Raw genomic sequence first — 15,932 nt, 5'->3', positions numbered from 1 at the left:
TTGTTGAAAGCCTATGAGATGGCTTTTTAGAGCAGCTTGTGCTTGAGCCTACTCGGGGAAAAGGCCATCTTAGATTGGGTGTTGTGTAATAACCCAGGTCTTCTGAGTCAGCTTAAGGTGGATAAGTAATCTGGACCAAATGAGCTATATTCCAGAGTCCTGAGAGAGGTTGCTGAAGTGATACTGGATGCATTGATTATGATCTTTCAAGAATCACTTGATTCTGGCATGGTCCTGGAGGACTGGAAGATTGCAAGTGTCACTCCACTCTTTAAGAAGGGAGGAAGGCAAAAGAAAGGAAATTACAGGCCAGTTAGCCAAACCTCAGTGGTTGGAAAAGTGTTGGAGTCTATAATTAAGGATGAGATTTTGGGGTACTTGGAGACTAATGATAAAACAAGTCAAAGTCAGTATGGTTTCTGTAAAGGGAAATCTTTTTTAACAAATTTGTTAAAGTTCTTTGAGGAAGTAACGAGTAGGGTGGACAAAGGAGAGGCAGTGGATGACATTTACTTGGAGTTTCAGAAGGCATTTCATAGGGTGCCACACATGAAGCTGCTTAACAAGATAAAATCGTCTAGTGTTACAGGAAAGATACTGGCATGGAGAGCAGAATGGCTGACAGGCAAGAGGCAGTGAATGGGAATAAAAGGGGCCTTTTCTGGTTGGCTGCCGGTGACTAGTGGTGTTCCTCAGGAGTCAGTATTGGGACCGCTGTTTTTCACATTGTTTGTCAATAATTTGGATAATGGAATTGATCGCTTTGTGGCAAAGTTTGCGGATGATAAGAAGGTAGGTGGAGGGGTAGGTAGTGCTGAGGAAGCAATGCAATTTCAGCAAGACTTAGACAAACTGGAAGAATGGGCAAAGAAGTGGCAGATGGAATACAGAGCTGGGAAATGTATGATAATGTATTTTAGTAAATGGAACAATAGTGCAGGCTATTATCTAAATGGAAAGAAGGTTCAAACATCAGAGGTGCAGAGGGACATAGGAGTCCTTATGTAGGACTCTCAGAAGGTTAATTTACAGGTTGAGTCTGTTGTAAAGAAGGCAAATGCAATGTTAGCATTTATTTCAAGGGAAGTAGAATATAAAAGCAAGGAGATAATGCTGAGCTTTTATAAGACACTGGTCAAGCTGCACTTAGAGTATTGTCAAAAGTTTTGGGCCCCGTATCTCAGAACTGATGTGTTGTCATTGGAGAGCATCCAGAGGAGGCTCACGAGGATAATTCTGAGAATGAAGGGGTTAACATATGAGGAGCGTTTGGCAGCTTTTTGCCTGTACTCACTGGAATTTAGAAAAAGGTGATGAGCGTGGGGGGGGGGGGGGGGAGGGGAGGGTGCGATCTCATTGAAACCTACCGAATGTTGAAAGGACTAGATAGAACATAGAACAATACAGCACAGTACAAGTCCTTCGGCCCACAATGTTGTGCCAACCCTTAAACCCTGCCTCCCATATAACCCCCCCCCCACCTTAAATTCCTCCATATACCTGTCTAGTAGTCTCTTAAGCTTCACTAGTGTATCTGCCTCCACCACTGACTCAGGCAGTGCATTCCACGCACCAACCACTCTCTGAGTAAAAAACCTTCCTCTAATATCCTCCTTGAACTTCCCTCCCCTTACTTTAAAGCCATGTCCTCTTGTACTGAGCAGTGGTGCCCTGGGGAAGAGGCGCTGGCTGTCTACTCTGTATATACCTCTTAATATCTTGTGGATTTGGAGAGGATGTTCCCTATGGTGGGGGTATCTGTAACTAGAGGGCACAGCCTCAAAATTGGGGGTGACCTTTTTAAACAGAGGTAAGGAGGATTTTTTTTAGCCAGTGTGCAGTGTAATGCTCTGCCATTGACTGCACTGGAGGCCATGTCTGTGGGTATATTTAAGGTGGAAGTTGATAGCTTCCCGATTGGTCAGGGCAGCAAAGGATATGGCGAGAAACAGGTGTATGATGTTGAGTGAGATCCAGGATCAGCCATGATGGAATGGCGGAACAGACTCAATGGGCTAAATGGCCTAATTGTGCTCCTATGTCTTATGGTCTTATGGACAATTTGGAGAAAAATTTTGTATATACAGTGGCATGCAGAAATTTGGGCACCCCGGTCAAAATTTCTGTTACTGTGAATAGCTAAGTGAGTAAAAGATGACCTGATTTCCAAAAGGCATAAAGTTAAAGATGACACATTTCTTTAATATTTTAAGCAAGATTACTTGTTTATTTCCATCTTTTACAGTTTCAAAATAACAAAAAAGGAAAAGGGCCCAAAGCAAAAGTTTGGGCACCCTGCATGGTCAGTACTTAGTAACACCCCCTTTGGCAAGTATCACAGCTTGTAAACACTTTCTGTAGCCAGCTAAGAATCTTTCAATTCTTGTTTGGGGAATTTTTGCCCATTCTTCCTTGCAAAAGCCTTCTAGTTTTGTGAGATCCTTGGGCTGTCTTGCATGCACTGCTCTTTTGAAGTCTATCCACAGATTTTCAATGATGTTTAGGTCAGGGGACTATGAGGATCATGGCAAAACCTTGTGCCTCTTGAGGTAGTCAATTGTGGATTTTGAGGTGTGTTTAGGATCATTATCCTGTTGTAGAAGCCATCCTCTTTTCATCTTCAGCTTTTTTACAGACAGTGTGATGTTTGCTTCCAGAATTTGCAGGTATTTAATTGAATTCATTCTTCCCTCTACCAGTGAAATGTTCCTCGTGCCACTGACTGCAACACAAGCCCAAAGTGTGATCAATCCACCCCAGTGCTTAACAGCAGGAGAGGTGTTCTTTTCATGAAATTCTGCATTCTTTTTTCTCCAAACATACCTTTGCTCATTGGGGCCAAAATATTCTATTTTAACTTCATCAGTCCACAGGACTTGTTTCCAAAATGCATCAGGCTTGTTTAGATATTCCTTTGCAAACTTCTGACGCTGAATTTTGTGGTGAGGACCCAGGAAAGGTTTTCTTCTGATGACTCTTCCATGAAGGTCATATTTGTGCAGGTGTCGCCGCACAGTAGAACAGTGCATCATCACTCCAGAGTCTGCTAAATCTTCCTGAAGGTCTTTTGCAGTCAAACAGGGGTTTTGATTTGCCTTTCTAGCAATCCTACGAGCAGTTCTCTTGGAAAGTTTTCCTGGTCTTCCAGACCTCAACTTGACCTCCACCATTCCTCTTAACTGCCATTTCTTAATTACATTACGAACTGAGGAAACGGCTACCTGAAAACACGTTGCAATCTTCTTTTAGCCTTCTCCTGCTTTATGGGCATCTATTATTTTAATTTTCAGAGTGCTAGGCAGCTGCTTAGAGGAGCCCATGGCTGCTGATTGTTGGGACAAGGTTTGAGGAGTCAGGGTATTTATAAAGCTTTGAAATTTGCATCACCTGGCCTTTCCTAACAATGACTGCGAACAAGCCATAGCCCTAACAAGCTAATTAAGGTCTGAGACCTTGGTAAAAGTTATCTGAGAGCTCAAATCTCTTGGGGTGCCCAAACTGTTGCATGGTGCTCCTTTCCTTTTTCTCACTCTAAAATTGTACAAAACAAAAATAATACACTAACAACACACACAAAATGTTGGTGGAACGCAGCAGGCCAGGCAGCATCTATAGGGAGAAGTACAGTCGACGTTTTGGGTCCAGACCCTTTGTCAGGACTAACGGAAAAAAGAGATAGTAAGAGATTTGAGAGGAGGAGGGGGAGGGGGAGATCCGAAATGATGGGAGAAGACTGGGGGGGGGGGGGCTGGGAGGGGATGAAGCTAAGAACTGGAAAGTTGATTAGCAAAAGGGATACAGAGCTGGAGAAGGGGGAGTGTCAAAGGATGGAAGGCCTTTGAAGAAAGAAAGGGGGAGGGGAGCACCAGAGGAAGATGTAGAACAGGCAAGGAGTGATTGTGAGAGGGAAAGAGAGAGAACAAGAAGGAAGAAAAAAATATATATCTATAAATAAATAAATAAATAAATAAATAGGGTTCAGGTAAGAAGGGGAGGAGGGGCATTAACGGAAGTTAGAGAAATCAATGTTCATCAGGTTGGAGGCTACCCAGATAGAATATAAGGTGTTGTTCCTCCAACCTAAGTGTGGCTTCATCTTGAGGAGGCCATGGATTGACATATCGGAATGGGAATGGGACTTGGAATTAATATGTGTGGCCACTGGGAGATCCTGCTTCCTCTGACGAGAAGCTCTTAGCTTCATCCCTCCCCCCTCCTGCCTTCTCCTATCACTTCAGGTCTCCCCCTCTTTCAAATCTCTTACTATCTCTTTTTTCCGTTAGTCCTGACAAAGGGTCTCGACTCGAAATGTCGACTGTACTTCTTGTTATAGATGCTGCCTGGCCTGCTGTGTTCCACCAGCATTTTGTGTGTGTTGTTTGAATTTCCAGCATCTGCAGGTTTCCTTGTGTTCGCATTTTTAAATAATATACTAATCTTGCTTAAAATGTTGGAAAGAATGTATCATCTTTAACTTTATGACTTTTGGAGATCGGTTCATCTTCTACTCACTTAACTATTCACAGTAACAGAAATTTTGACCAGGGGTGCCCAAACCTTTGCATGCCACTGTAGAATTATTATTTCCTGATAGGTTAGGACCTTATTCCTCAGAGGATAGAAGCATTATAGAGGTACTCAAAACTGTGAGGGGTATTGCTAGGGTGAATGCATGCAGGAGTTTTCCCCTTAGGTTGGGCGTGGCTACAACTAGAGGTCAATAGTTTGGAGTGAAAGGTGAAATATTTAAGGGAAATCTGAAGAGATTTTCTTCACTCAGAGGGTAGTGTGGAGATCCCGATGCCTTTGAATGGAAAATCCCACAAAAGGCAATGGATTCAGCCCTCCCAACCATTGGGCACACATACATCAAACACCATCATGGGAAAACAGCATTAGAGAACCTCACCACCAAGACCATGTTCTTTTCTCACTGCTGCCATTAGGTAGAAGGGACAAGAACCTCAGGACTCGCACCACCAGGTTCATGAACAGTTATTGCCCCTCAACCATCAGACTCTTGAGCAAAAGGGGATAACTACACTCACTTGTTCATCCATTGCGATGTTCCCATAACAGTGATCACACTTTAAGGACTCTTTATCTTGTTATTTCATGCTGTCATTATTCATTACTATTTATTTCTTTTTGCATTTGGACAGTGTGCTGTGTTCTGCACTCTGATTGATTTTCATAGATTCTGTTACAGTTATTATTCCATAGACTTGCTGAGAGTGTCTGCAGGAAAATGAATCTCAGGGCTGTACTCTGATAATAAAATTTCCTTTGAACTTTTGATCTTTGTTGTGAGCTGCCAGTGGAAGTCTTAGATGTGGTTCCAACATACCATTTAAGAGAAATTTTGAATAGTTACACAGATGAAAAGGGTAAGAAAGCCAATGGACTGGGTACAGGTTGTTGGGACTAGGAAGAATAAGATCAGGCCAGGATTCAGTAGATGGGCCAAAATGTCTGATTCTGTGCTGTAGTACTCTTTGACTATAAATTTTCCAAGATTTCACAAGGAGCCAACTTATGAAGGAAGAGTGTTCATCAGCCAGTCCTAGAACTTTTTGTCTTATTGAGTTGGTATAAATTTAAATCTTTTGAAACTTGGAAGCTATTAGATAGGACAGACTTCAGGATCGTTTCCTGAGTAAATGTTCCTGAGAAGTACTGATCAGAAAATGAGGGATTTGCTTTTATATGAATTGAAATAAAATAGTGAAGAATTGGCATCCCAGTGCCCAACCATTTTTTGTGGAGAGTATTGCCCCTCCATGGGAGTTCATTATTAGTGTATGTGTCATAGTGTGTGCTAACAACATTGGAACCCAAGTATGGAGGAAAGACAGACTCTGAGGTAGAGACAGCAACCAGGATTTATTTATTAGAATTCCAACAGAATATCAGTGCCGTGGCCGAGCAACACCACAAGACATAACATTCTTAAAGTTAGGACCTCATGATTAGTGCTAAATGGGCATCCACTTAAATAATACAAGTAACATGGAATCCCTGAGTCTATCGAAATAAACAGAGAGCACCAGGAGACTGCATCACAAAGAGTGAGTTGTTCGAGAAAAACACGAAAAGAACTGAACGATTAATGGCTCTCAATAAACAACAATTAACCAATTCGGCTGCTCCGAAAACCTTGGCGCCCTGCACAGGTTTGAAAAGCTTAGTATGTGATGAAGTCCTTTTGTTTCATCTTTCAAGGCACAACTTAGCTCTAGATCTAAAAAATTGTCGGTGTTGTCCACAATCTTAATTCATTCAAAATTAAGTTACTAATTTGAGAAGATATGAGCTGAATAAGTGCACATTTTTTGTGCAATTTGTCTTAATGTGTAATTTGCTACCAATATAAACTTCTCTGTGAACGTTCTGGTCAAAGTTCTTTCTAAAGCAATGGACTACTGTAACAAGGGATCAGTCTAATTTTGAGACCTTTATTCAAAGTTCAAGGTTCAAAGTTCAGCCAATTTATTATCAAAGTACATCTATGTCACAATATATGGCCCTGAGATTCATTTTTTATGGGCAGACTCAATAAATCTATAGAATAATAACCATGATAGGACCAATGAAAGACCACCCAATTTGGGTATTCAACCAGAGTGCAGAAGACAACAAATTGTGCAAGTACAAAAAGACAGAAATAATAATAATAAATAAGCAGTAAGTATCTAGAACATTAGATGAAGAGACCTTAAAAGTGAGTCATTGGTTGTGGGAACACCTTAATGATGGGGCAAGTGAAGTTGAATGAACTTATCCTCTTTGGTTCAGGAGCCTGATGATTGAGTGGTAGTAACTGTTTCTGAACCTGGTGATGTGAGTCCTGAGGCTCCTGTATCTTCTTTCTGATGCCTGCAGCAAGAAGACACTATTCCCTGGGTGGTGGGGTCCCAGATGATGAATGCTGTTTTCCTGCCACAGCATTCCATGTAGATGTGCTCAATGGTAGGGAAGGATTTACTTGCGATGAACTGGTCCGTATTCACTAATTTTTGTAAGATTTTTCATTCAAGGACATTGGTGTTTCCATACCAGGTTGTGATGCAGCCAGTCAATATACTCTCCACCACAGATCTATAGAAGTTTGTGAAGTTTTAGATGTCATGCCAAATCTCTACAGACTCTAAGAAAATAGAGATGCTGCCTTGCTTTCTTTGTATTTGCATTAATTATCTAGGACCCAATCCTGTCTGACTAACTTTGGTTTAAATGACAACTGAACTGTCATTGTGGATTAGCAATTCCCTTTTCTACAAACGTATTTCCTTCCAACTTTAATCATTTTCACTGGATTATACTTTAATACAATATTCATCATAATGCAACCTTAATTATTTAATATCTGCCTGTGTGCTTAGTTGAGTGGTGAATATAAAAAACCATGGACTTCATTATGTACAAAACCAATTCTAAAAATTTTGCTTTTATTTCAGAAGGGGCCAAACAAAACACCTGTGGCTGCAATATGTCTTGTAGGACTTGTGACAATGGCATTTATCTTTATTGGACAAGTGAATGTGCTTGCCCCAATAGTCAGCATAAACTTTATGTTGACTTATGGTGTTATAGATTACTCTTACTTCTCCGTTTGTATGAGCTATGACATTCAGCAGAATGAAAAGAACCGGAACAAAGTGAATGCCAAAACTTATAAATCTTCTCAAGCATTGAATTTAGACGATCCACTGAAATATGAAACTGATGGCCCAGCAAAAGGCAGTACAAATGGCTCCTTGCTTGAATTCGCCAAGGACATGAACCAGATCCTCCAAACAAGGTCTCAGGATTGGGAAGCAGGAATGAAAAATAATAAGGAAAAGGAAAAAAGTTTGAATCAATCTACCTGGTTGAAAAATGCAAAAAAGCCTGCAAAGCAGACACTGCAGGACAGCTTTATGTTGGATCTTGACAATTCATTCACAACAGTTAAAGAAGACCACAGTCAGACCTCAGGGATGGAGTATCCAAGTGACTTGGCTGAATTAAATTTGGGAGATCATCAGCATCTTGAAATTCCTACTGTAACTAAAAATGTGGAAGGTGTTCACCACCCTGACAATACAACACTCAAATCTACAGTGGAAAAAAGTACAGCAGTAACTCAGACTGTGGAAGGTGGTCACGGCCTAGACAAAGTACCACTCGAATCTACTGTGGAACAAAGCATATCTGACACGGATGAATCAATGATATCATACGGCTATGGTAATTGTTTTTGGATTAGTTAATTGTGCCATCTTTATTTTTTAGGACGATGTGGAAAATAACCTTGAATGTTTCTTATTTCTCTGTCTACTTTCACACCTGCTTCAGTAGATATGATTGATTTTAGCTTTTAAGTTTTTCCCAAATTGATGTTATTGCTCAATTTCTTACAGATCTCTGCTTGTATGAGTCAAATATACGCCTCAATTCAATTCAAGTTTAATTGTCATTTACCCATGCATGAATACTCATGATAGATAGATAGATAGATACTTTATTCATCCCCATGGGGAAATTCAACTTTTTTCCAATGTCCCATACACTTGTTGTAGCAAAACTAATTACATACAATACTTAACTCAGTAAAAAATATGATATGCATCTAAATCACTATCTCAAAAAGCATTAATAATAGCTTTTAAAAAGTTCTTAAGTCCTGGCGGTTGAATTGTAAAGCCTAATGGCATTGGGGAGTATTGACCTCTTCATCCTGTCTGAGGAGCATTGCATCGATAGTAACCTGTCGCTGAAACTGCTTCTCTGTCTCTGGATGGTGCTATGTAGAGGATGTTCAGAGTTTTCCGTAATTGACCGTAGCCTACTCAGCGCCCTTCACTCAGCTACCGATGTTAAACTTCCAGTACTTTGCCCACGACAGAGCCCGCCTTCCTTACCAGCTTATTAAGACGTGAGGCGTCCCTCTTCTTAATGCTTCCTCCCCAACACGCCACCACAAAGAAGAGGGCGCTCTCCAAAACTGACCTATAGAACATCTTCAGCATCTCACTACAGACATTGAATGACACCAACCTTCTAAGGAAGTACAGTCGACTCTGTGCCTTCCTGCACAAGGCATCTGTGTTGGCAGTCCAGTCTAGCTTCTCGTCTAACTGTACTCCCAGATACTTGTAGGTCTTAACCTGCTCCACACATTCTCCATTAATGATCACAGCCAAACCAGACAGCGTTACTACAGGTGCAAAAACACATGACCAACAGTCATGCACAGTACAGCATCTGAGATCACGTTCACAGAATAAAAGAGTTCCAATGCCCACCTCACCCTCCCCCACCCCCGATGACACTGTGGCTTGCAGCCAAATTCTTGCATGTACAGAACAAAAAGCCCATATAGAATATCAGTAAAATACAACGACACAGAATATGCACGTATCTGCATCTGTCGACTGCTCTTGATGCCTGTCAGGTAACACTGTGGCTTTGAGGCCCAGTCCCCTCATATACAATCACATGTACTGTACTGTAATTTCCTTTGGGATCAATAAAGTATCTATCTATCTATATAGAATGTTAGTAAAAACACAACCACACAAAGATATTTATCTCTAGAGAGAGAGAGAGAGAGAGAGAGAGAGAGAGAGAGAGAGAGAGAACAAGAGAGAACGAACATAGTGAAAATGAAAAGAAAAGACTTGCAAAAAGATTCTGCAGAGTTCAGTAGTGGTGTGAACTGAGACACATTCAACATTCAGATCTGTTAGTAAGCCACAGACATCAGTGTTGTTTGGAAATTGGATAAGGGTAGCATATGTTATGTTTACACCCCAGGGTTGGATTGCTTACTTATTTTAATCTAGATTTGCAAAAAAAAGAATAAATGAGCAATTGAGTAAGTTTGTGAAAACAATGAACAATGCATTTTGAATGCCGTAATCTCCTTTAGGCATTGATAGAAAGATAGATGGTGAGATCCCAGACAAGTTCATTCACGTTGACTCTTGCTTTGAGGAGGAAAGATGTTCAAACATCAGAGAAGTTCCATGTTTGTCGTGTGTAGATTGACTTCCACCTTTAGCAGCCACATGAGACCTCAGTCATTTAGTGGCTCAAACTGAGCCATGTGGTCCATGAAATGTCTGATCAATGGAATTTATTGTTTTAGTTCTGCACCTGTAACTCTCACATCTTCTGAGATCAGCCAATATATGATGTCGGCGTTACAATTGCCTACCTTGTGGATAGGGAGAGAGGTAAATTTTCTACTTATTGTATAGTAATTCCAGTGTTGTCTGGATATCGAATATCGTATGTGTTGTATATTCACACCAGGATTGGATTGCTTGCATGTTCTAATATAAATTTCTGAAAACATGCAAGATCAGAGTGCAAAGCCGTGGCTACATTGTATTGCTGTAATTCTCTCTCACCCTGCACCAGAAATGGTGACCATGGCCTTTGCTCCCCCATGCCTACCTGCTCCAGAATCAGATCCTCTCCACAACCCATGCACTCCAGAGCCTAACAATGTGGTGTCTGGACAGTGCAGTGGCGATCTCCTACTCCCAGGTGACCCCTTACACCTTTTAACAGCTGGTAAAGTGGGTGTGTGTCTTTATTGGCTATATCACCTCTCATTTACTTTAATAGATGTTTTTGATACACTTAAAAATAATTCAGTTGAAAACTGTTAAACGTGAAGTAAATAATTAAAAAATTATAGCATTCAAGAAAATTTTTTGCAAGAATAATAACAATATTGAAGGATATTGAAGTGATTTATTGGAAACTAATGCACCTTCCTCCTTGCTTCCTAAATCTTTGTACTAAAATGCCTACAAAAGTAATGGGGTCCCAGATCCTCTGTAATGCTGGTAAATCTCTGAGGGGTTCCGCCAGGCGTGTAAGCTGATAGATTTACTCTTTCAAATCTGTCAGTAAGTCACAAACTCCAGCATGCGTGCATTCATCCACTGAAGCACTGGGTATGAGAGTTAAAATGTCACGTTACAACTGTGCAAGCTGTTAGTCTGGTTGCACTTGGAGGGCTGTTTACATTTCTGTTCATCCCACCATAGGTAGGACCACATTAAACTAGAGAGGGTGCAATAAAGGTTCATGAGGATGTTACCTGGATAAGATAGCCACACACAGCACAAGACACATATAAGCTCAGAAGCACATATAAGTTATCAGCACAGTCACACAAAAAAAAATCATCCAAGACCCGAGTCCATGAATATTGCAATTGAGCACAATACAGCTTGTCTTCTACCAAGCATGCACTGAGGGGCAGCACCATCTCTAGCTGGTGCACCGTGTCACACTGCCTCCGGTGAATGGCACTGACTCTGACACCTCTCTCCTGGGCAACACAGTGGCTTGAGGCCTAGTACTCGATACGTCTGAGGCCATCCAGCTCCCAGTAGATCAGTACATCAGACTTGCAGCATTAATAATCAATAATAACTGTCAACAGTGGTCGTAATACCATTCTTAATACCACAATTTCACATTTGTCTCTGTTTAGTGTGCTCATGTACAGAATCAATCTTTCTGATAAAGAGATGAAATATATGGGTCCCAGCGTGTGAGGTACACAGTTCAAATCATTTCCATTGATTTGGTGACTGTGTTAGGAAAAGGAGGCATCAATGCAATTATAATTTAGAAATTTTCAAGTTCAGGTTTATTGTCATTCAACTATATTCATGTATACCACCAAATGAAACCTCTGAACCAAGGTGCACAACTCAGTACATATAACTCACACACAACATATAAGGGAATATTACCACAAATAAATTAGCAAATAATAAAACATATTCCATGTTGAAGTTAAAGTAAAATGCTTACTTTTGTGAACTGTTTGGCAATCTTACAACTGAAATTTGAATTGTAGTTTATGACTCTTCTTTACTGGTGATTAACGAGAGATGGTCTGGTTTGGTAAATGTAAGCATTGTGCTCATCATACTGAAAGTCATGCTGCAGTTGAATTAGGGTTACTAAGGTTAAATCTTGTCATAAATGAACTTTTTTGAAGCATTGTCTTTGTGTTATTAATCCCCATCTGCAGGTTCCATTGAAAGGCAAAAGTCTCAGGAAGCAGAAATTTACACAATGTCAAGGTCATTTTATTCCAAGTTCTGCAATGGCTGGGTCTCATTTATCGGTGTAAGTAACAGAGTTTATTGTACATTAATAACAGTTCCTATGAACACTTCACTTTTCTGAAAGGCACGATTTCCTGTTTACAGTGGACTTGATGCAATAGTCTGACTAGAATATAAGCTCACTTGTTGAACGTTGATGCATGTTACAAAGTCAGCAATTATAATCCTTGGAAACTGGTGATTTTCACAGCACTAAAGGAAGCCATTTGTCCCATCAAGTCTGTTCTGACTCCCAGTGGAGCAATTTTGTCAGCCCTATTCCTTTGCAGAGAAATTTGAAAACAAAAAACTATAATGAGTTACAGAGATTAATAGTTGCCTGAGCCTGTATTTTACAACCTCCCGAGTGTTTACATGATCAAGTGATCTGTTTACATACAAGTCATTTACGAAAGAAGTGTAAATTAGTTTTGGGGATTAGTGGCTTAGAGTGCCTTGGCAATCTCAATTTGAAGCAGCCCTGATTAAGATGATAGTTTTGTGCTTTATTAACTTTATTACAATTAGCTATTTGGCCTTGCCTTGTCATAAATTTATAAATAATGGCAACAGTTTGAATTCATAGTATGTCTGCTGACTTTTGTTCTTGTGACCCCAGTAGAGACTGAGGGACTGTCCATTGTAGTGAGTCTGATATGGCCATTCCCCTGTGGGCAAGACTGACCACCGTGTTCTGCACAAAACCGTGTGCGTGGTTGGAGCTGGTCTTCTCATCGGACAATTCACAGGATGATCTGCTGATGCCCCGGGCACCTTGATGTGCCTTTGAAAAGCATCTGTCTGTAGGTTACTGCATTGCAGTCTCCATCTAAGTCCTGAGGTAAAACACACCTGTTCAACCTGACCAGCTGCAGTGTTGGCGTGTTGGCATGTGGCCTGTTCTGGCTGCTCGTTGCTCATGCCTGGTGACTCATCATATGTGTGTATAATGCGCAAACTGCCAGTCTCCTGATTGGTGCCTGTGAACGCCTGTGTCCAATTGCCTTCACTCTCCTGCTCAGCAACTAGGACCTGGTCAGGTCGAGTCATAGAATCAAGCAGCATTGAAACAGGCCATTCAGCCCAATATCCATGCCACTCAGCAGGCAGACTTCCATGTTAACTCATTGGGAGTAGGCAGTTTAAAATGGGCTGAAGGTCCAGTTTCTATGCTGAACTTTTCTATGGCTCTGTGACTTGGACCAGTATCCTCAATCTCTAAGCAATGCTAGTGTTCATCTAGACCGGGGTTCACAACCTGGGGTCTGCGGACCCCTTGGTTAATGATCAGAGTCCATTTCATAAAAAAAGTTGGGAGCCCCTGATTTAAACCCTTTATACGTGCTGTCAGTGATGCAGTTTCCATCATTCTCTCAGTCAACAACCTATCGCTGCTTGAAACGGACAGAAGCAATACCGATTGTAGCTGTACTTCTCACCGGGCTCCTCGGAAGAAGCCTGGCTGCTGATCAGGGATACAGGTGCGTTGAAGAAAATGGGGTTTTTGACTCCCAATACTGACTATCTTGCTGGCAAGCATAAAGTCTCCAGTAAATAAAATGGAAGATCTCAGAGATAGGGTGCTGTATCAGAGGGGCTTTAGGACCACTTGCTTCCTTTGTTTCGCTGAATCTCGGTTAACCTCTTCTGTACTGGACACAGTGATTCAGATTGACAGATTCGCTATACACCATCAGGATAGGACTGTCAAGTCTCTCAAAACAGAGGTAGGGGTGTATGCCTCATGGTCAACTCCTCTTAATGTACACAGATCCAGCCCTCAGCAGACGACATACCTCCTGGTTCACTTGTGGCTTTGGTTTGGGATTGTACAGCAAGTTTTAGTGGGCACACACTCATCCACACAGATTTTAATGAAGTCAGTAACAACTGCAGCATACTCATCCAGATTTGAAGATTCTGTGGCACTTAAGTCAGGAGACCCAGATCTGTACAAGAAAACCAGGTATGACTTGCTGAAGGCTACTTCAAGAGTGAATAAACAATTCTGAGCAAGATTGGAGGTGGTATTTGATGCACATCGACTCTGGCAGGGTTTGCAGGATATTACACTACAGAGTGAAACCCAATAGCATGAATGGCAGTGATGCTTCACCACCAGGTGAGCTCAATGCCTTTTACGCCACTTTGAAAGGGAGAATATAATTACAGCTGTGAACCCGGTGACCCTGTGAACTTTGTCTCAGAGGCTGATATCAGGCTGTCTTTCAGGAGTATGAACCCTCACAAAGCAGCAGGCCCTAATAAGGCTCTAAACACTTGTGCCAACCAGCTGGCGGGCATATTCAAGGACATTTTCAACCTCAAATTGCTACAGTCAGAAGTTCCCACCTGCTTCAAAAAGGCAACAATTATACCAGTGCCTAAGAAGAGTAGTGTGAGCTGCCTTAATGACTGTCGTCCAGTAACATTCACATCTACAGTGATGAAATGCCTTGAGAGGTTGGTCATGGCTAGAATGAATTCCTGCAAGGACCTGGACCCATTGCAATTTGCCTATTGCCACAATAGGTCAACAGCAGATGCAATCTCAATGGCTCTCCACACGGCTTTAGACCACCTGGACAATACAAACACATATGTTAGGATGCTCACTGTTTAACACCATCATTTATACAGTCCTGATCAATAAGCTCAGAACCTGGGCCTCTGCAATTCAAAACTAAACTTCCTAACCAGAAGGCTACAGTCCGTGCAGATTGGAGATAATATCTCCTTCTCGCTGACAATCAACACCAGTGCACCTCAGGGGTGTGTGCTTAGCCCATTGCTCTACTCCCTCTATACCCATGACTGTGTGGCTAAGTATAGCTCAAATGCCATCTATAAATTTCCTGATGCTACAACAATTGTTGGTAGAATCTCAGATAGAGATGACAGGACGTACAAGAGCAAGATATACCAGCTAGTTGAATGGAGTCACAACAGCAGCCTTGCACTCAATGTCAGTAAGAAGAAAGAGCTGATTGTGGAGTTCAGGAAGGGTAAGATGAGGGAACATGAACCAATCCTCATAGAATTATTAGAAGTGGAAAGAGTGAACAATTTCAAGTCCCAGGGTATTAAGATCTCTGAGGATCTAACCTGGTCCTAGCATATTGATGCAGCTATAAAGAAGGTAAGACAGCAGCTAAACTTCATTTGGAATTTGAAGAGATTTGGTTTGTCATCTATAGATGTATACAGTAAACATCTATAGATGTACTTTTGAAAGCATTCTGACTGGCTGCATCACTGTCTGGTATGTGTGGGGGCGGTGCGGTGGCTACTGCATAGGACCGAAGGAAGAGACTGAAAGTTGTAAAATTAGTCAGCTCCATCTTGGGTACTAGCCTCTGTAGTATTCAAGACATCTTCAAGGAGCAGGGCCTCAGAAAGGCAGCATCCATTATTAAGGACCCCTGTCACCCAGGCCATGCCTTCTTCTCATTTTCACCATCAGGAAGGAGTTACAGAAGCGATTCAGCAACAGCTTCTTCCCCTCTGCCATACGATTTCTAAATGGACATTGAACCCATGAACACTACCTCATTTTTTTATATATATATATATAATTTCTGTTTTGTCACATAACAACGAATTTCACAAAATATGCCAGGGATGTTGAACCTGATTCTGACAGCCACTTCTCTCCACCTAGTTGCTGAACTGATGGACACATGCCTTTCCATCAGTACTCTGATTTTGCTTACTCTGTTTAGTCCACCTTCTCATTCAAAAGGAGGGCCAAGGCTGTTTTGGAAATGTCTTGGTGCTGTGCACATTGTAGCTGAATAAGGGGAAGTGTGA

At 41.4% G+C, this 15,932-nt stretch overlaps 1 protein-coding gene across 5 annotated transcripts in view; it reads left to right on the top strand.

Moving 5' to 3' along the window:
• The window catches only part of slc12a8 (solute carrier family 12 member 8), a 146,738-nt gene that overhangs the window by 113,813 nt on the left and 16,993 nt on the right, over positions 1-15,932 (top strand). For 4 of the 5 annotated variants that reach the window (XM_073047535.1, XM_073047533.1, XM_073047534.1 and 1 more), the window contains 2 exons: positions 7,458-8,229; positions 12,047-12,144. In XM_073047535.1, coding sequence (XP_072903636.1) covers positions 7,458-8,229; positions 12,047-12,144 — 870 coding nt within the window. The remainder of the gene's footprint in view (positions 1-7,457; positions 8,230-12,046; positions 12,145-15,932) is intronic. The other variant, XM_073047536.1, reaches the window with a different exon arrangement.

This window comes from Hemitrygon akajei, chromosome 5 (assembly GCF_048418815.1).
Source record: "Hemitrygon akajei chromosome 5, sHemAka1.3, whole genome shotgun sequence".
NCBI classification, from domain to species: domain Eukaryota; kingdom Metazoa; phylum Chordata; class Chondrichthyes; order Myliobatiformes; family Dasyatidae; genus Hemitrygon; species Hemitrygon akajei.
Note: the sequence above shows the minus strand (reverse complement) of the source record. Positions and strands in the feature narration are given on the sequence as shown.